We start from the raw sequence: 20910 nt of genomic DNA, 5'->3' as shown, positions 1-20910 counted from the left end.
TTCCCAGAAAGGGGCCACAGAGAGTGATTTCTCAGCAATGAGCTGCATGACGACATAGCTCAAGGGTTATTTTTGGCTTTGTTGACTAGTTTACTAGTTGTTAAAGATCACGATTATTAAATTTGTTGACAAGGCCGAGTGGGCGAGCTTGGATACTCAGGTCTGGAGGGATAGTTCCGCCGGCAGGCCGATAGATAGGACTTACGGGCTTATCGGACATTAGGGGCATGGGGGGGGGGGGAGGAACGGTGCTTGAAAATTAATTAATTACCCGTCCATCCCTCCTCTAAAATAAGTGTCAAGATAAATCCGCCATCTTGGCTACAAATTTAATTGGGGGCCTTTTTCACCTGCTCCGGCTTGTGTTCTTGGAGAATAATGTTCATGCTTGCTTGGTGATCACCCGAGAATGGGCCAGACGTCAGATGTCGAGAAGTCAACCCAGTCCCGCCCCGCCAGGACGTCATACGGACTTTGTCACGAGGGTGGCTGGTAGCTTGACCAGGGAAAACGCATGACAGACGCTAGTCTATATGGGAGGATAGCGTGTTCCTAGCGTGTCCCTAGGGGGGTCTTGAACCGTACAACAAAGCTTCCATTTGCATTCGGTGCAGCTTCTGAAGGATTTCTCCTCTCGACCATAGACTACGGATTTCGATTCTATGCGGCCGGTAGTATCTGCAGTATATGTACTCTATTTCGATAACGCACAAGTCACAATGTACTAGCAATTCAACGGAACAGAGAGATACGCAAGAGATCCATACAGAGCCTTGGTTCGAGGGCAGACAACACTCTTCCGCAGTCAATCTCTTGTTGGATCGATATCACAAGTCTTAGCAGTGGACAAATCCCTGACTGTTCGAAACACAGTTCCTTTTCCTACCAAATCGCACGGATGTCTTTATGCCACCACCTTCCTGTCAGGTAATTGCGCCGTATCATTCATTCCTATGGTATATACATACCCTTTCCACCACGGAAACAACAATATTCCTCGGGAAGAAGTCCAGGCCCAGCTATTTGCCACGGGGGCTAGAAATGGCTGCTCGCTGAAGCTTCTTCCTTCTTGTCCTGTTGCAAGGCTGATGTTGTTTCCTCCGAGATGATAGCCCCGGAGCTGAACATTTTTCATGATGATGATGATGATGATGATGATGATGATGATGATGATGATGATGATGATGATGATAATGATGATGATGATGATGATGATGATGATGATGAGTTCAGGAGCGCCTGAAGATGATTAACTCAAGAAGCAATCCATGGGTTGAAACTTCCCAGCTAACCACTCCAGCCACCCCTATGGCGTAACCTTTCCTTTCCTTTCTTTTCTTTTCCTTTCCTGTGATTCCTGCGCTCTCGCTTTTCCTTTCTCTTTCCGTCTGGTTTTTTTTCTTTTTTCTTTTTTTTTTTTTTTTGCCCCTTAAACTTTTCCTTTCTTCTCTTTTACGATGTTGCTTTTTCTTTTTCTTTGTCTTTTGTCAAAACATTTAACTTCTACACAGCGGGATTGCATCCAAGATGGTTAGCGGGATTGGGATTGGGATTGCGATTGGGAATTGCCAATGCCTAGTGAATTGAGTTACTAGAATAATAGACGTTATCCTGGTGTGCGTAACTAACGGCAAATCACCCGATTATCTAATCGAAGAGTGGAGTTTTCCTATTTTGAGAGCCAAAGGATGTCATGATGAGCTGATCTTTGCCAAACAATTCTGCCGTTGAGGAGGGTGGTTTGCAGGAAAGATTATGAGGAGTCATCTATGCCAACATATCTTTTCTATTGATATCTTAGGTATCCATCTAGTTGCTTCAACCGGGCTATAGCGGAGGGAGAAGGGAGGTTCCTTTGTTATGGAGAAGGTGAACTCTTCCCGGCTCTACGCAGTATCTATCTACTTGCATGTCCGGGGAAAAATATATATATATATGATAATTGGATTTTGACTTGCGAGTTACCCCAATCTGTGTTTCTCAGTTCTCTCCTCCTACGTAACTGAGAGCCACATCTGCACAACAAGAGGAATTGGTCAGAGAACTGGTATTCTTGGTGATAGCCGATAGCCAGGGCAGAAGTTAGATGTCAGGGGCGTTGACATGTGAAATGATCTGGTTTCTTCCCAAATTTTTACGCCGATGATAGGTTCCGAAACTGACAATGTCCAAGAAAAAAAAAAAAAAATAAAAAAATAAATAAAAATTTTTCTTTTCCTCCCCCCCCCCCCTATAACATGATTGTGTGAAAGAAAGTGTATTAAAATTGAATTACGGTTTTGTGTGGGGAATTGATCGGAAAATGGTCTTTTTTTTATGACATCAGATGGTTTTGATAGATTAGATGGTTTTCGGTTTTGTCATGATGTAAACTAGGGTAAAAAATGTCATTGTTTCAACAAAGAAGAGATACTTTGATCTGCATATACACAAAATTAGATTTTCATCTAAGTACTGGTTCGTGGTATCTTTCTCTCTTTCAGTGCTGTCGGGTCCACTGAATGAATGAATAGCTATTTAGCACGGGGGGAAAGAAATGTTATCCATAACTAAAGGATGTTCAGAGAGATAATGTAAAATGTTGTCTGTACGTCATTCATCTCTACTCCGTATACTATATCTTAGTAGTCCCCGATGGCAGGTGCCGTGACTAACCAGGGTCCTAAGTAATTGTAATTGCGGCATCATATAGCTTATTTTCCTACTGATTTGCCATAAGGCCATGGGTCTAATTAATCATCTCAAACGAAAATCCCCGATGGGGTATGGGGGACGGGGGCCAACCCCGAAATACCTCTTCACCCACGAGCATGTGGAGAAAAGGTTTTAATGTCGCAATTTTTGTCCGTTCACAGCAAACACGTCGAGCGAGTGGCAAGAGATGAAGAAGCTTCTTTTGGGTTTTGGTCGGTTGAAAAACCGGATAGTTGTATGGCTATCCATACCTTTTTTGTCTCGAACTCAAAAAATATGGCAGTTTTTTTTTTTTTTTTTTTTTTTTTTTTTTTTTTTTTTTTTCCCTGATATGTCCAGTTAGTTTCAGAAATGAACACCTATCTGAGGAGCGGGGCGGGGGCCCTTCTTCCCCGGGTTTTTGAGAGAGAGCTTGTTTTGACGCAGTGTTCAAGTGCCCTGAAGTTTAACCCAGCCTCTTTTAACAATGAACCAGCTTATCGAATAGCGCATGTTTCGCGGCCAGAGCGAACTTGTCGAGTGTAAGATTTGTTGGTGAGAGCAATTTCAAAAGAGGATCCGTACTTTGTGCTCCTGAGGTGGGCGTCTACCGTGGTCCACGCCAAGAGGAACCTGGGCTTCTCTTATCTGCAACAAGCAGCGGTGGAATATCTCCGTCCTATATCCTTACTCTTCAACCAATACTAAAAATACTGCGCGCATGTAGGAACCAGACAAAATGCAAATCGACCCAATCACTGGGAAGTATAAGCACATGCTACTCATGGAGACCGAAGAATTAAGCGCGGAGGGCGGGAGGGGTGCTGTCAATGATATCATCCCCCTTGATGCCGCTTCAAACACAATAACAACAACAACAACAACAACAACAACAACAACAACAACAACAACAACAACAACAACAACAACAACAACAACAACAACAACAACAACAACAACAACAACAACAACAACAACAACGATAACGACGACAATGTCCTCCGCCCCACACTCCGGGCATCGCATGAAAATCTTGCCACAGATTAGGGACTTACACACCTTCCTTTTAAGGGAGCGCATTGTGTATGATCGCCACGCAGTCCAAAAAAAATAAGAGAGGGGGGGAGTGTGATCCCATGGATGTCAGTAACATAACCAAACCCATTTTCCTCCCTTCTCCTTTGGCAGGCAATTACTAGTATAAAGGAAATAATTACATTGCTAGTAGACAGGGACGAATTTGCTCCTCATCCAACCCCGAGCTGGTAGTAAGTAAGCTCTGCCAGAGCACACATAGCAGCCAGAAATAAAATTCCCGAGAATATGGTAACAAGGTGTCTCCTTTTCCCTTGATTGAACAAGCACAGGAGCGGAAATGGGGCTTCAGCCTTAACCCACGGCGGAGACTACTTTCCTGGAGGCTTGCTGCCGAAGGTTTCCGACGCTTCTAACCCGACAGAGGGGGAGGGAGTCCCGAATATCCTGCCCGGGGGGTTTCCTGCTCTTACGACTCCCATGTGGGAAAACAACAAGGAACTCGGGAGGAGGCGAAAAATAAGGGCGAAACTTTTGAAAAACCATCATCAGGAATCAACAGCCCCGACCCTGACCTTGGCCTGGCCTTGGGCTCGCTAAAAGCGCAGTCTCCGCCAAGCTCAGATGTTGTGGCCCGTGCATGCGCCTGAATTACAGCTAGTAAGCGAAGTGATAACGTGATTTTGAAAATTTGTAATGAAACATACGCAGCACAATCATCAACAGATTGTGTAACAACTCATGTATAAATCGACTGTAAATCCATTGTTTGATTGATGTATAATATATATATACTAGTTAACTACTGTTGGCTATTTGTATTGTAGCTCATTAACTGATCCCCGATTAAGGCCTAATTAATTTGCTGATCAATATGTTATCATACGATTAACCCATACAACAGCATAAGTTGGTATATCCATTTCTTATCTATTTTTAAAATATCAAACTCCTTATCTGAAATTAACTATCTCGAATAACTACGGAGTACGGTGACTTATCCTCGTTCTCCGCGCACGAGCCACAGACCGAGATATCTTATTCCGTGGCGCCTTTAGCGAGCTCGTTCCTCCTTCCATCACCAGCCATTGCGCTTTGCCCATGAACAGCTATTCCCTGGGTTGCCCTATCTTCCATCATCGATCAAAGCTTAACCCTTACCTCTACACCAAAAACCAAAAACCAAAAAAAAAAAAAAAAAGAAAAAAAAGAAAAGAAGAAAAAAGAAAAGAAAAGAAAAGAAAAGAAAAAAGAAAAAAAAGAAAAAACAAGGAGGCCCCGTTTCGTGTTGAAGCTGGCCCTGCGGTGCCGGATGGCGTCACCCATTCAACTTTCCTCAGCTTTGATTCCATCGCAGACTCATCCTGGCTAAGGATCTGTGTGCGGCCTCGTAATGAGGTTCCCTCACCCTCAAATGACAGAGCACCACCAGCGCGCGGGTGGCGCGGCGGCACCCATATCAGGGCATATCAGGTGGGAATGTGTCGCTCTGACGGGAGTACCCGGTAGTAGCAGAAGTCGGTCGGGATGGCAAAAAAAAAAAAAAAAAAAAAAAAAAAAAAAACAGTGAGATATATACGCAGTAGTGATCAATGCCACTTTTCTGCTGGGCCGAGACTCGAATAAGTTAGTTTGGCACTGTCAGGATGATGACCGGGAACACTGAGAAAGCTGTATTTCTTCAGAGAGAGAGAGAGTACTCTGAAAATTGAACGGTTCGCGGTAGTGTTAACTAACTGGTGAAACCGCTCTCTTCTCTCTTCAATTGAGATCATGGCTGAATTGTGATGCTAAAGCTGATGAAAAGTGAAAATTGCACTCTCATCAACTTTTATGACTCCCTCAAAACCTCTTCCGGATTCAATGAGTTTTTGAACTGATTCCTGCCGGGTGTTCTCGTCTTTTTGTTTGGAAAAATTGGGCCCATTAGGTCACCTGCTGCTGATATTATGGCTGCGATTGTCCCCACTCTCGAAGGATGAAGAGTGATTTAACGGAGTATGCTTGTACAGTACGTTACATTATGCAAAATATAAATAAAATAAAATAATAATATATGAAAATAGAGCAGCGCCGTCTTAGATACCTTACACCCTATTCATGAAGAACCCAGAGTAAAAAAAGAACCCACCACGGCTTTCCATTTGAAAATCCCGCTTAACTAAACCTCAACCTCAACCGTTAGTCCACCCTCCCCATCATCCGTTCCCGTCCCATTTCCATCATCCTCATCGTCATAATCGTCCTCATAATCATCACCTCCGTCGTACTCGTCGGTTCCCACGCCAGCCCCAGTCCCCGTTCCTCTCCGGCGATGTTCCTGTCGATGGCCGTGCGACAAATGCGACTGCTCGCGACCCGTACTCTTGGCAGCGCTTGAATGCTTATGGCCCTTGTGGCTGCCACTATACGGTTCACTATCATGCCGCTGATATCCGCCACTTCCCTCACTAATGCGGTGGTCGATGATGACCATCTCTCCCTCATCAGGGTCGCCGCTCCCCTTGCCCTCGTGATCTGTATCATCACCGTTATCGCGACGACGACGATGATGGTAGGGACTGGCAGCGGCCCTGCTAGCTCGCGAGCGTTCCGCTTCATCAGCAACGGTGGCTTCTGGAGTGGAGAGATGGCGGCCTGGAGCCGTAGGGCCGGTTTCGCTTCGATCCCCAGCTACGCCTCCTCTCGAACCGCTGCTGCTACTAGTTCGGTTATGGGGTGTATTTGTAATAGCTCCCTGATACTGCTGCCTCATCTTTTGCCTAGCCAACTCAGCTGCAAGCTCCTCATTGCGCGCATTCTGCTCTTCCAGCCGCTTACGGGCGCCCGAACGGTCAAGTAATCGTGCCTCGCGCTCAGCCGTGAGGCGGCGCTCGAGCTCTTGCAACCGTTTTATCCATTTCTCCTGTGAGGGTTCGCTGCTGGAATGGGAGTGGTGCGGAGAGCTGACATGTTGGTATCGTGATTGTTGCTGTGCAACTTGCGTCGATGAGGATGTTCCGGCGGGACCGACGGGGTTGTTGGTAAGTGTTGAGGAAGAGGAATACTGGGATGGTTGGGGGTTGCTGGAGGAAACGCGGGAGAGGGCGCTGGGGCTTCGACTAGGCTGTCGAGCATGTGCGTGTGTTTGACCACCGGCAGTAGAAGCGTTGTCAACTGTTGTTGTGGAGCTGTATCGAGATAAGGTGTTGGCAGCGAGATTTGATGCAGACCGTCCTGATGCGCTGTGGGCGTTTCCGCTTCCGGCGGCCGCAGCGTTAGCCGCACGAGCTCGCGAATGGGATTGGAGAAGATTCAACTCCGCTTTCAGAAGCCTATTCTCACCTCTGAGTTTGGAGATTTCGGCGCTACAAGAGTTTGGGGGCGTTGAACGATGTTGTGGTTGACTGGATTTTAAATTTTGAACCAATTCCTCCATCCGTTCAAGTTTCTTAAAGCGGATGTTCAGACTGTGTTCTAAATTCTGATACTCCTTTGTCAAGTCCCGCTCCACGGATTTGATCCGCGCCTTGAACCCGCCAATATGTGTTTCAACCGTTTTGAGCGCCAGCAACAGATTGCGGCTAAAGCCTGGCCAGAAAAGCATGTTTCCAATAACTTCTTGGCTAGGCAGATTCCCGTTGATTAGACTGTTCGAGTGGGCCCAGTCAGGTCCGCACATGGCTGAAAGTCGTTTCCAAATAGTCAGGAACATTGCATTACGCTCGCTTAGCTGGTCCTTATACTGCTGCTCGAGGGTACTGAAACGCTTTCGGTCCTGATTTCGTGCGGCTTCCAAGTCCGAGATCCTTGAGTTATTTTGTGAGATTGTCCGCGAAGCTTGGTGGTGCGATTTAAGTGCCTGTTCGAATGAATGTTTATCTGCCCGATGCGCTTGACGCTCCCTTTCTAGTAGATCGGCAAGTTTGCGAGTCTCCAAGCCATGGCTTTCGAGAAGGGCATCCCGGTTACGGAGGAGAGATTCCCTCTCATCGAGCTTAGTGCGAGTGCTCTCCAGCTCGAGGGCGGTTGAATCCAACTCCTGCTGTAGCTTAGTGATTGAAGCAAGTAAGCTTGAGCGTGTGCCATTGAGGTCCCCGAGGGCTTCACGGAGGCTATTCTCCAATTCCATCAAGCGTTCTTTCCAAGTTGTAGCCTCGATCTCCCTTGAGGAGAGGTTCTTCTTCAACTTACGGACCTCGTCCTTGGCGGTGGTCGCCTCGCGGTTCAGCTCATTCATAATGCGCTGCACCTCCTGCTTCTCTTTACTCCCAACGACTTCCCGCTGGTGCCTCTCCTCCGCAAGGCGACTATCGAGCTCCTTGGTTCTATCCTTCTCACTAAGTAGACTCATCTGGCAAGTCTTCAGTTCAGATTCCAAATCTCCGATCTTGATTTTATCGCCATCTTGCTCCTCACGGAGGAAAGCAATCTCATTCTGGCTAGATTCCTGCTGAACGGTCAGCCGCTGCACTTTGCTATTGGCTTCAAAAAGGCTTTTCTCCATCTGCTCCAGTTCCCGATTCGCATCATCCAATTCTTGTTGCACAGCTTTGTATTTTTGTAAGTTGCTCTGTGCATCTTCTTCCAGCCTAATTATGCCCTCGCTTGCCGACCGCATTTCCGCCTGCAAAGCTTTCAGATTTTCATGTTGATTAGCCAACTCAGCTTCCATGCGCTGACACTCGTCAATCTTCTGATCCAGCTCATCACCCATAGCATCCAGTTCCTCCTGCGCCTCTGCTTTGAGATCCTGCAATGCTTCCTCCCGCTCCTCGGCAATCTGCAATGCGTGATCTCGCTCCAGTTGCATAGTTTGCAAGTCTTCTTCTGCCTGTTCCACATCAGCCTGGTACGCACGGTCCAACGCCTCCAGGTCACTCATGCATTCGTCAAGTTGGGTGCGAAGACTTTGATTCTCAAGCTTAAGCGCCGATACGTGATCGCGGAGTTCACCATTCTTGATCTCCAGGCTTTCGCGTTCTGCATCACTGGCGCGGGATCTCACCCCATCGCTGGCATGGGAATTAGACCTATCCTGGGCGCGGGAGACTGACCGCTCAAAGATACTATCGCCAGCAACAGACCGGCCACCATCACCCCTCCGCTGACCCAATTTCAGGTCTTCGATTTCCTGGTAGAGTCTCTCCTTTTCACGATTTCTAGATGTTAGCATGGAAGTTTGCGCACTGACTTCGCGACGAAGCTCAGCGTTTTCTTGCTTAAGAAGTTCCAGTTCAACGAGAGTAGCGCTGGATGTAGTTCCAAGACCAGCACTCCGGTCAATATCCCGTTCAGAGGCGCTGGATCGAGAGACGACGGATAATTTGCCAACACGAGAACCACCAGATCGGCTACCAGACATCGCATCTGGCTTCATACGCAGAAGCTCATCCCGAAGCTTTCTGTTTTCCTCCTCAGCCTGTTCTCTAGCTGCGGTTTCTGCATCAAGCATGTCCTTCCACATATCCTAAACGCATTGAACATGTCAGTAAGCTCACAAACGAGAAGCCCGTCGTAGGAAACACTTTCTCTCCCATTGGCAGAAATCAATGTAATGCAAGTAACTCACCCTCTCCTCCCTTGCCCCCGTATCAGAGCCGATAGTCACTCGTCCATCACCCAACGACTTTACCATCTCAGCCAGGCGCCTCTTCTCACTTTCCCGCGAAATACTTTCCGACCTTAATCTTTCAATCTCCACCTCATACGTCTCAATCCTTTCTCGCAGATATGTCAGCTCCTCTTCATCTACACCTCCATTTCCATCCTCAGCCTCTATCCCATCCTCTCTCTCAGACTTTTCCTGGCCCCCATCACTACCAGCGGCTTTACGATCACGAAGCTGCTTCTCCAAATCGCGAATATACCTCCGGAGCGCTTGATTATCCTTCTGGAGCTTGATTTTATCAGACTTCAGCTCGACGTTCTCGGAAATCATTTCCTTCACTCCCTCTTCAGAACGCTTATTCAACGCTTCATTGAGGAAGTGAATGCGCATCTTGAGGTCGAAATTTTCCTTCGATAACCTATCTATAGTGCTACTCTGTTCCTTGAGCGTAAGTGATTTACCGCTACGCCCAAAGGCAGGCGTTGGGACACCTCCACGCTTGTCCGGGGACATGCCAAGTGTACTTTCTCGGAATTGACGGGCGAGGGTGGCCGGGATCTGGATATCCTTGATGTGCTCTGTTACGGCTGTTTCTGGAGGCGGTTGATCACGCGATTGAGCTTTGGGAGTCATCGGATCCGCTGCGGACTTTCCCCCGGACGATCCTGGACGAGCCTGGGATGTTGAATCTTCTTCATCTAGCGTATGTAGACTAACATCCGAAACGCCACTAAACCCTCTTCGCTGTTCCATCAAGTTATCGTCACTCATACCCGATACTCCAGATGCCATGCTTCCAAGACTTATCGATCTCGACAGCTCCATCTCCTTCTGCCTGCCATGGCTGTGCGACCGCTGGCCGATGTTATTAGCAGGCGCTGCCCCGCCGGACTGAATTGCAAAATCGACACCCATCGCAGCCTCGCTAGACGCAGTATCCGTACCGACAGTCGCAGTGGAAGAATTTGAAAACCGGTGGACAGACTGACGGCTCGTCAAGAACTTGGGTCGCTTGCGCCTGCGCTCCGAAGACGCGCTTGAATCTTGCGGCGCATCTCCCTCGCTACCACTTACTCCCGTAGTATCTTGCAAGTGCCGCGATGCGACACGAGTTGGGGAAATGTTCCGCGTAGAGCGCCGGGGAGTGGCATCTGCATTATCATCATCAGTACTTGATAGTTGCGAATCGCGTTGAGCGCCATATTGGCGGCGCTGTGATGCATTGCTCCGTAGACTAGAATTCGGCAAAGCCGTAGAAATAGCCCTTGAGACTGTTCTGGCCGCCGCAGCTGCGGTTGGAGAGGACGATATGGTCTCCAACGACGAAATATTAGTAGTATCGTTCCCTTTTGCAGAAGGAGTCAGATCCGAGTCGTCATAATTATCGTTATCGCGATCGCGATTGTGGTCGGCCTCTCCCTTCTGCGAATCCCCTTCCTCCTCGAAGAAGGAAGGCTCCAATCTTGTAGCGCGGCGAGCGGCCGGGGTCTTGTATGCGCCAGGCGGTGTAGTAGGGGAAGGGGGCGTTGCTCGGCTATCGCCCTCCTCGACCTGTGACAGGCTCCTATCGTTCACGCCGATCAAGTATGTATCATCCGGCGCAGGTAGCCCGGGTGTAGCAGCGACATCAATTGTGGAGGGTTCGGGGAGAAAACTGGATTCCATGTTTAGCAATTTCTGGCGCATTTCTTTCTCGTCGAGGGTTGTGTGATTGGGTAGTGTCTGGTCATTGAAGTTTTCATTGGAATTTTCATTTTCGTCTCCGTGGATATGGTCTTGCTCGTTCTCATCCCCCTGCCCATGGTCTTGCGTGTTATTCCCGTGCTTGTGTTCGTGCTCATGGTCATGGTCGTCATTATGGTCGTTAGTATTGGTCGAGTCGTCCATGGTGTCATTATATGCGGAGTGAGGGATGGCGGAGGGGAGCAAAAGGCTTTTGGAATCGTTGAAGTCAATACTTGGAAGGAGGATCGAAGAGGAGGAATAATCCTCGATGGCTAGAACAGGGGACTGCAAAGACATCGGCTCCTGCTGAGGGCGTTGACGCGGTGACAATTGCAGGGGTGAATCCTTGGAACTTAGTACAAACGGGTCATAGACATTTTCACCGTTGTCATTCTTAGTACGATTATCGCTATTGTTGTTTGTATCATCCTCCCTCAACAACCGACTGTTCGGCTGATTCTTCTCCTTGTCATCCCATGCTTGGTATCGTTCTTCGTATTCTTGATGTTCACGCAGCTCTGGCTTCCCATCCCGCGTCCCGACCTCATCACCAAACTCCATTTTCATCGGTGAGAGCTCGTCGTCTGTATCAAACCCACCGGGAACCCTGGACGACCTCTGTTTCTGTGCAGCGGGAGGTTTATTCATGAGACTTGGGTTTGTACCCAGGAGAACAGGAGGGGAATGCAAATCCGGAGCCGAACGTGAGGCTGCCATGGCTGCTCTTGATGTTGTGGTCGTTGGTTAGAGATGTGGTTCGCGATGATTTGTTGTCATGCCGTCAACAGTAAATCCAGTGCGGGTCTCTGAGGCTATGTTCGTATGTTGCAGATATTGTAATATGCCCAGCCAATTAGTTTGGTTGCCGCAGGTGCTTAGAGCATGATGGTGGAACTGTGGGGTTTGCTGGGGGTTGTTTGCTGGGGGTTGTTTGCTGGGAGTTGTTGTTGTTGTTGGTGATACTGTTGACAATGCTGCTCTGAGGCTCTGGCCGTGTCCCCGGCGTCATCGGCTCACTGACTTTTGGTTCAGGGGAGGGGGGACCAAGCGACCAAGCCCAACAGCCCAACAGCAATGGAAATGGAAATGGAAATGGAAATGGCTTATTTTAACGTTCCAATCTAGTTAACCAACTAACTAATATTTAACTTTTAGATCTCCAATATCTGGTTCAATACCACGAATATCTATTTCGAGCCTGCAACAACAGATGGCAGATAACTATATATATTCCTCTGAACTGACATTGAGACGATAGTTAGATACTAACTATCTACGTCGCTGCCAATTCAAGGGGCAGCCATGTTAATACAATTACGAGGTGCAAGATGAAGCCGCCTTGCCTCTCTCTATTCCATCGACAGGTTCTTTTGATTGGCAATCCAAATGTATCAACCCAGCATTCTGGTATACAAAAGCTGGCCTGTCTGATTTCGCAAAGGCTCCGTATCTCCAATCTGTGTTCTGATGATAGGAACTTGGGAGATTAGCCCAAACATTATAATTTTTTTTTTGCTAAAAAAGGAGACTGGGATAGAGAGAGAAGAAGAGTTCTCGGAAGGACTCGCCTATCCTCAAACCCGCACGCTGAGATGGTAAAAAAAGGAAATTTCGTTCAAGCTGCGTTTAAAATCTTCTCAGATAAATGAACTGCGGCTATATTACCAAGTTGACAGGGTTTTAACTTATATCAAATATCTGTCATCCTGCACTTGGTATATATACATGTATTTGTATTAATCACCGTCCAAAGACTGGACCTTAGATACATTTCAAGATGCACATAATATCAATATGACTGGGTCACCCCCAACGTCTGATTTATATATATGTAAGTAATGATCAATTTACAAAGTAGCAGAAGCAAAGTGATTTCTGAAATCCAGACAAAAACATTCAGAGAGGAAATACAAAAAGGAACTATGAAACGAAATTCAGGATGGGTTGTTTGCCAGCCAGGAAATAATAAGTAAACAGATTAATTAGAAAAGATGTAAGAATGTAGCAAAGTTCATGGGAGAATCAAAGAGGCAAAAACAAAAACAGGACTTAATAATAAATGAGAGAAGAGAGGGACGGAAAAGAAGGGAAGCATAATTAAATAACCAGACTTAAAGTAATAGTTGTACATTTTCGTTTCTGTGCTTGCTTGCTTTGTGAGAAAAATGCAGAAGAAATCAGATAAGAGTCAAAACAAAAAGAGAAGAGAGAAAGCTGACAGCAAGGTCGTAGTGATAGACAGTCAGTAATTTCATAATACCAGCTCAATTTGCAGTGCTGTCCACCTCCCAAAAAGAAAAGAAAAATTTTGACAGGTATCTCAGATATAATACCACAATCATGAAAAATAGAGTGTACAAAACAACAAAAACAGAAGCAAAGGGAAGAAGAAAGTAAAACACACACAAGGGAAATATCATCAAGAAACACTTAAGCTAGAAGCCCGCGGTCTATCAATTGGCGATGTCTTCAGCTCTACTAACCCGTGCAACGCCGTCGGCGTTTCCGTACTTGTTCCGGCTCCATTCCCGCTCGTCCCAGCAGAAACGGCCCAGATCTTCTCCCTCAACGTCTGCGCCGTCGTCAAACAATCAATATATGTGCGAAACTTTACAATCTCTCTCAAGAGATATGAACTCTTCCGCTCCCAATTCGCTAGTGCTTTATTTGCATTGGGGTGGCGGGGAGTAAATGCTAGAGACATCGCGCCGCGTAGTTCGTTATGTCGCTGTAACTCCTCCTCGACGTGTTTGACGTATCTGCGAAGCGTGGAAAGTTGGTCATTTTCCGAGAGCGTGGAGGCCATCATGCTTTGTTGCGGAGGAGTCCAGTCGCTGATATGTATGCGGTCGGCAGGGAGGCGGGGACGTACGCTGGATTGGTGATCTAGAGAGCCACGGAAGGAGCTTTGGAAGCTTTGGCGGGTAGCCGAGGAGTTTGCGGTTTGTGGAGGCGGTGCTGTTTGTTGTTGTGGGCCACTGGTGGAAGAGGAGTCGGTAGCAGTTGTTTCGCCGTTGCCACTATTATGAACTAAAGCGCTATTAATGACTGCAGGGCTCCAGCCATATTCGATGTTACTGATGCCGCCAAATAACGGCTCCTTAGATAACCTGGCGCTCCAATAGTTGGCAGATGAGACAAACTCTTTCACGATTTCCGGCGTGCCTACTTGGAACAGGTGGACGGCGCCCGTTGGCAGGCTTAGTGCCCATACATGGGGGCGGGACTTCGAGTAGCCCGGCGACGGGAGGGCGCTGGCGATGGACTGACGTAGAAGAAATTTCCACGTTTCTTCCGCGTTTTCTGTCCAATTACCCCCACCAACGACAAGGCCGCCATTCTGTCGCTGTTTCGGCTTCAACCGCATGGACTTGGTCGAGGCGTTAAATGAGAACAATCGCATCCAACCGCGCTGAATTACGGCAAATGATTCATTCCAATTTCTATCCTTGGAGCGTTTATCAACCGAATCGAGATGATGTTTGTGCTTAAGACTGCCCTCCTTTGCCCATGGTGCACCCGCAAGCTCCAATGTTTCATCCTCTAAAAGAGCGGCCGCTCGTTCTGAGTCCTCCATGCCGGACATTGCATTAGCCGAGTCTTCGCGAATAATGGCATGGCTCAAGGCATTGGCAAACCCAATGGACTGCTGATAGTCGCCTCGTGGAAACTCAGAACCTAGTGAATCCATCGACATCGAAGTCAAGGTCTTCCCAAGGGAATGCTTGCTCCACGTACTTGATGCCGACGGTGACCAAACAGAAGACTGATCATCAAGACTAGTACGGCTTGAGCCGATATTTGAACTTGGATACAATCTTGGACGAGACCTAGGTTTTGAGGACCACCGAGCGGTTGATAGTCGATTCTCCATGTGCCGGCCTCGCGGGCAAATGTCGGACCCACTTTTGCTCAACGTGCTCGGTGTGCGACGGAGCATATTGCCAGTCAGCGTTAAGAAGTTGTTCGAAGGATGATGAGGTTCCCCAGCTTCTACAGTTGCACCTCGGAGGGGCAGTCTCTGCTTATGGATAGAGTTATAGAAGTCTCTGAGAACGGATTCAATTTGAAATTCCCAGCCCTTTTGTGTGCCGCGGAACGGCGTGGAAACTAAAGGACCCGAGTCGCTGGAAGGGACATCAGAATTTTGGCTCGTGCCAACAACACTTAGAGAGTTTGTTCTCGGGGTGCTCTCCGTGGGTTTTGATAGAGTACTGTGGGGAACATCCATATCTACCGAACCGTGGCCTCCATGGCGTACAGGAGGAAGAGTAGGAGACTTCCCAATGAGCGCGCCAGAGATTACGTTGGCTCCTGGGGGCTGTGCCTTACTGGAAGCGTTTCCAGGATTTGTTCGTTCGAAAGCGTTCGGGGCGGCGTCTAAAACAACCCGCTGGATGGTGGGCATGGTATTCTTAATAAATTGACTGCGTGTCATTTTCTGCTCAATGTCCGCCATGTGAAGATCGGTATTCAACAACAGAAGAGAGTAGCATATTGTATGAACAACATCTGCGAAAAAAGAGACGTTAGTTACAATCAAAATTCATATGACAAGCTAGATTTTTTGATGGGAATAGCGATAAACGTACCTGTTGCCTTAAAGCCATGTTCCGGATTACATTCACACCATCGTGACGAGAAAGCATCAAGAATTCTATCGACCTGCTGAGTTTCACCCTTCAGCGCAAGTCGACCGCATAGTCCTCTTAATGCTGCTAAGATATTCATATTTGACCAGTCGAAAAGTTCCATGTATGCCTTTCTCACGGCCGACCGATCCGGGCTTCCAAGCCAAGCTGCTCTAGGTTCTTTGCCTTCTGTTTCATCCTCGAATTCATCGAATATCTTCTGGGCATGCTGTCTGTCCTCTGCAGTAGGCTCCTCATTAACGGCAAGAATGGTCGTGTCGCCATTATTGGTATCAGTGGGGTTCCTCTCCACTTCTATTTCCGTATGGATCAGAGGTAACGCCTGCAACTTACTATCTCTGGTCCTATTCTCATCATCTGGAATTATCGGAGTGTTCGATGCCGTGTGATAGTTGGACACAGTGGACAGCGACGCCCGAGGAGACGTAATCGGCCCTTCCAGCGGTAGATTCAACTTGTTACGCCCATCAGATAAATGTTCAACAGGAGAATCAGCTTCCTGCCAGGCCTTCTCCTGCAGATGCCTCGTAGGATGTGCATGATTATCCCCAGTTAGAACATGAGATTGCACATATGACGAGTCGTGTTCGGATTTATTGTACGATACTGAAGTAGACAATGAAGCCGTAGAAATGGTCAATCCATCAGTAGCCCCATGCATGATTTGTGATAATTGTTGGTGCGTTGGTGAAACTGCGTGTGATGCCTGCGAGCCGTTGGCGCTTGTTTTCTCCGACGAATGTGAGCCACTGATAAATTCGGCCGATTGTCCTACTGGCATTAGTTTCATATGGGTTGGCGTATTGGGACTAGTCATAGGGCGCCTGGTTCGATCACTGGAATATGCTGGATCCGCTCCCTCGTTTACACTGCTCCTCTCGGTCAGGAAAGAATCATCACGGTCATGAGAAGATACGTTTAGATTGAGTCCGGATTTGAAATTAAGAGAGTTTAGCTTTCTTGGTTTTTGGGTACGGGAATTGTTCTCTGGGATTGTAGACATCTCGTTGCTCATTACTTCCGCAGGGTCATGTTTAAAGTCAGCGAGGGATGGCTGTTCGCCGCCTGAAACTTCCTTATCTGCATCGTCCATCGCGGGGTCGTGGTCAACCTCATGTGATGATGTGTTTGTCAAGTAAGGATCCATAACCTTCCTGAGACTGCTAACTGGGCTAGGTTCTGGGCCCGAATCGCCACGTAAATGATCAACTTTAAAGTGTTCTGGCTTCGAACTACAAAGAGATAGTTTCAGCGGTGGTGGGACATGATCTGGAATGGACTTCTTCCGGCGACGGAAGAAGGATGATGGCTTTTTAGTTATTACAGGAGTGTTTTCGCGGCTTGACACGTTGTTTCCAGGAGATGAGTACTCCTTTATTGATTGCTTCTGTCCTTTGGAGGAATTAGGAGCACTGTGATGCTGCTCTCTTTGTTGTCGAGGGGTCTCATTTTCTTGGCTATATGAAGCGCCGACTTCAGACCGCGATAGGGGCTGAGACTTTGAAGAACCGCCACCAAAAACCCGCCGGAAAAACCCCGGTCGTTCTTTTGGTGTGGGCGGTGGTGGAGTATTGTTGATGACCGGCTGGGGAGAATCATAAGCAGATTTATGGAATGCAACTGTTGGGCTAGGAGCAGGTTGGTGAAGGGAATAGGTCGGCATAGAGGGAGGAAAATCCGGGATAGGGTCACGATGGTGTCTCGACTCGTTTCCTCGCCCTCGGATAGTTGCGGTTCCGAGAGTATCAGAACGTCCATTCTTCGTGTACATGCTCCTAGCTGATTTGCTGCTGCGCTTACGGGATAAGGCGGGGCCCCGGGAGCTGCTGGGAGCGGTTCTATTGTAGGCCAATTCGCGCATTGGAGGGGAGATATTGCGTCGAGGGCCTACAGGAATGCAAGGGGTAGGAGCTGCGTCGATGTCATCGTAATGAAACCCGTTGTAATGAATGAAGTCTTCAAACCCACCTCGATTGTCCATCAGTGGCTGTGAAGGGGGTAGGCTGGATCCATAGTCAAAGCTGGCGGACCGTCGCTCCGTGTACTGTCCCAGACGACCACCAGCCGTCATTTGATTAAAGTCCACACTGGAGGAGCCACTGCTTCGACTACTGGTCTTAATGCCGACTCTGGATGTTCGATGAGTAGGCGGTCGATCTGCAATGTTCGATCCACGTTGAGCATCATACGTCTTGTTACGCGCACTCATACTCTCTCCAACCCCACGAACACTGTCAATTCGCCGAAGACCAGGATGGTAGTTAGAATTGCTGTTACTCCGGCGACCACGAGTAGATTGGCTAGAGTAACGGCCAACATTATCCTCCGAGTGTACTTCAATATCTGAAGATATAGAAGAAGAGAACGTGTCGCCTCGAGGTCGACTAGTCCTCATAGAAGAGTACCGTGTATAGATGGGGTGCGTTTCCTGATCCAGGCTGGAACCGAACAGGCGGGAGTTACCATGTGGGTCACTGACCGAAAACTGGTCCAGGGACAAAAGCATGTTATCTACTACCGACGAACGCGTAACGTGCTTGGGGGATAGGGATAAGTCATGAGTATCATGATCATCCTCTTCTGAGTCCGGGTTGCCATGGTTATCAACGGGGGGGAAATCGTCCAGAAATGTTTGGCGGATGGGGGGCTGCAGCATCCAATCTCCCTTTCGCATGGTTTTGTATTTGTTGCTTTGGGGTGGAGGTGTTCGCGGAGGAGACTCGCCAGAGTACGTGTCGTACATTTGCGGAGCTCTAGAAGATGAGGGATATGCAGGTATGGCTCGTTTCTGCGGTCTTGGATGTTCAAAGGCCATGACGTTTGCAGGAGCGGGTGGGAGTGGCAGAAGTTGCAGGTACGAGAGTCCAGTTAATCCATGCCAACAAATTCCCAAGTTATGTTAATGCGGTCATCCGTATGCAGTGCAGAGAAAAGCAAGACGGCGGCGATTGGTGGGTGTTTTTGAGCCCCTTCTCCAACCTAGGTTCTTTGTCAACTCCTGACACCTCGTTCTTGCTGACTGGAAGAAATGTGAAGCGTTCTTTGAAGAATTAAACTCGAAAAAAAAAAAAAAAAAAAAAAAAAAAACAAATCGCCACGGCAATTTGGCGATGGTCAAGAGGTAGAAAGTAGTCGTATTGTTCCGTGTCTAGATGCACGGAAACAGATTAAAAAGAGGTCAGATGCTTGAAGCAATTACTAGGTCAATGCGGCGAGGAAAGCGGTAATGATGCATGCATGGCACTGGCACAGCGTAGATGTACTTTGAAGAGGGGATGAACAGCAAGCGTTGATGACACAGCATAAAAACCCTGGTAATTGTTAGCTAACCGAATAGAACCAGTGTCAGCAGTGTAGACCGAAACTAGCGAACTCAATTGGTCTCAAAGGAAAAAGGAAAAAAAGGAAAAAAGTAACGAATGTATGTTAATAGGGGAGGAAAATGGAGGTAAAGGCGGACGAGAGACAAAAGCAAGGTCTTACTTGTTGACAAGGGCCAAAGAACTGCATGGAGGTGGACAACTGCTCCGCCAGTGATATACCTAATTGCAGCTGGAGCCAACGGACCTGGTTGGGTGAACAAACAAAGGAAGTAGCCGGTGACCCTTTCAAAAGGATCGCTGAATGCGTTGGCTGGCAAAAAGATTACCGGAAGCAATTGGGCGGGCCGCTGCCAAAGAAGAATGATGCGCGGTTCCCACTCCCACGGATCCACAGGATCACGGATAGAAGAATATGGGGGGGAGGAGAGGAAGTGAGGAGAGGAAGTAACAGGCTGAGCAACTGGAAATCAGGGCTCAACAACCATTGGGAGAGAAGGCAATCCGACCCACGCGCCCGTAGTCAGTCCAAGCTTCCAGTGGTGAGTTTTGAATGCGGAGGAGAGTTTGTCGGGAAGTCGAAGAAGAATCTTGGAAGAAGTCAAGAAGCAACCGTCAAACCCTAGCCGCGTTGGGGTTGAGGGAGCCGAGAGTCACGGGACTGGCTCAGGGACATCCATGGATCAACGCTACGCCGGGTCTGGACTAGTGAGGATTCCAGTCGCTCAGTCTATCGCCAATACCCGCCTGTGGTTGGCTGGAAGGTTGTCTGCCCCTGGTTCCCCTTTTCTGCCAAGCTCCACCAAGCCCTTGGGTATACAACAATACTGTAATCTGTAATCTGTACATAAATACCAGGATACAGATACATCGTAAAGGCAAGATTGCACAACCGCACCAGTGACGGAGTCGTCTGAACTTTCTAGTCAGAATGAATAACTCCGTACAGCACTGTATTATCAAGTTATTTATACAGAGGCCGCTGTACAGTACATCAAAGTTCACCGACTTCTGCTACCCACCTTGATGCTGCAGAATAGTTAGTTAGTCGATGTTTGATCATTCAACTAATTGATTACACTCCTGCAGCTAGTCACTCTGAAATTACGTGTCCGCCACCAGCAACCAACGTGCAACATACTTCCTTGCTCCCCATTTATTATTATTGTCTCTTCTTTTTGCTCGCGCCCCCGTGTTCTGAAGGCCGGGCGTCGAGTGGTAGCGGGCGTCAAGCGGTGGATTTCGTTAGTGGGTGTGCTGCAGTTGTAACCCTCTGTATCATTATTCATTGCTAAGCAGTCTGTGCTATTGAGTTGTATCCAGGAAGTCAATCCTTAAGATTCATGCTGCCGCGCGAATGCTAATAATAAAAATCCCGACGCTGGGGCTGATAAATTTTGTCGCCTCTTCTTTTTCTGCTAGTAGGGAAACATGTTCATGGATAATGACTAACAACTACGGAGCAGTTACTGCAAAATCACCTCCCTGTACGGACTTGACTTCTACATAATACATGCATATAAAATACAATACATCCTATGTCGCCATACTCCTATGCAGTCATACTCCAGTGTGAATGGACACGTAGGTATGTGTACCCCTATCAATATCCAAACGAGCCTTGCCACCAGCAAATGCACGAAAGAAGACAAGACCGATCGACACCTCCAAGTACAGTAGTACATATATCTGGGGTACGGTAGGAGATAAACCGCATACAAAACTCCAGTACTCCGTAATCTCCCTTCCTATGCTGCTATGCAAGTTCAGATTGATTTTTAAGGGGAATGTTTTTTTTTTCCCCTTTTTCATTATTTCCTGGGGGTGACCCCCCCCCCCCCCCCCCACAAATTCGTAACTTATCCATTCATTCTGTTATCTCTTGTACAGTACAGTGTACATATATATGCTCACA

The 20910-nt window shown here is 47.8% G+C and overlaps 3 protein-coding genes across 3 annotated transcripts; all 3 read right to left on the bottom strand.

Moving 5' to 3' along the window:
- Positions 1-100: 100 nt before the first annotated feature.
- HCAG_03490 (predicted protein) lies at positions 101-220 on the bottom strand (the record flags this gene model as incomplete). The annotated part of the gene is made up of 1 exon (XM_001541343.1): positions 101-220. The coding sequence occupies one exon, from the start codon at positions 218-220 to the stop codon at positions 101-103; it is 120 nt and encodes a 39-aa protein (XP_001541393.1).
- A 5649-nt stretch (positions 221-5869) lies between these two features.
- On the bottom strand, positions 5870-11740 carry HCAG_03489 (anucleate primary sterigmata protein B; the record flags this gene model as incomplete). Its single annotated transcript, XM_001541342.1, has 2 exons — positions 5870-9157; positions 9260-11740. The coding sequence occupies 2 exons, from the start codon at positions 11738-11740 to the stop codon at positions 5870-5872; spliced, it is 5769 nt and encodes a 1922-aa protein (XP_001541392.1).
- Positions 11741-13442: 1702 nt separating this feature from the next.
- HCAG_03488 (predicted protein) lies at positions 13443-18490 on the bottom strand (the record flags this gene model as incomplete). Its single annotated transcript, XM_001541341.1, has 2 exons — positions 13443-15535; positions 15616-18490. The coding sequence occupies 2 exons, from the start codon at positions 18488-18490 to the stop codon at positions 13443-13445; spliced, it is 4968 nt and encodes a 1655-aa protein (XP_001541391.1).
- Between the last annotated feature and the right edge of the window lie 2420 nt (positions 18491-20910).

This window comes from Histoplasma capsulatum, genomic scaffold (assembly GCF_000149585.1).
Source record: "Histoplasma capsulatum NAm1 scaffold_3 genomic scaffold, whole genome shotgun sequence".
Taxonomy (NCBI): domain Eukaryota; kingdom Fungi; phylum Ascomycota; class Eurotiomycetes; order Onygenales; family Ajellomycetaceae; genus Histoplasma; species Histoplasma mississippiense.
Note: the sequence above shows the minus strand (reverse complement) of the source record. Positions and strands in the feature narration are given on the sequence as shown.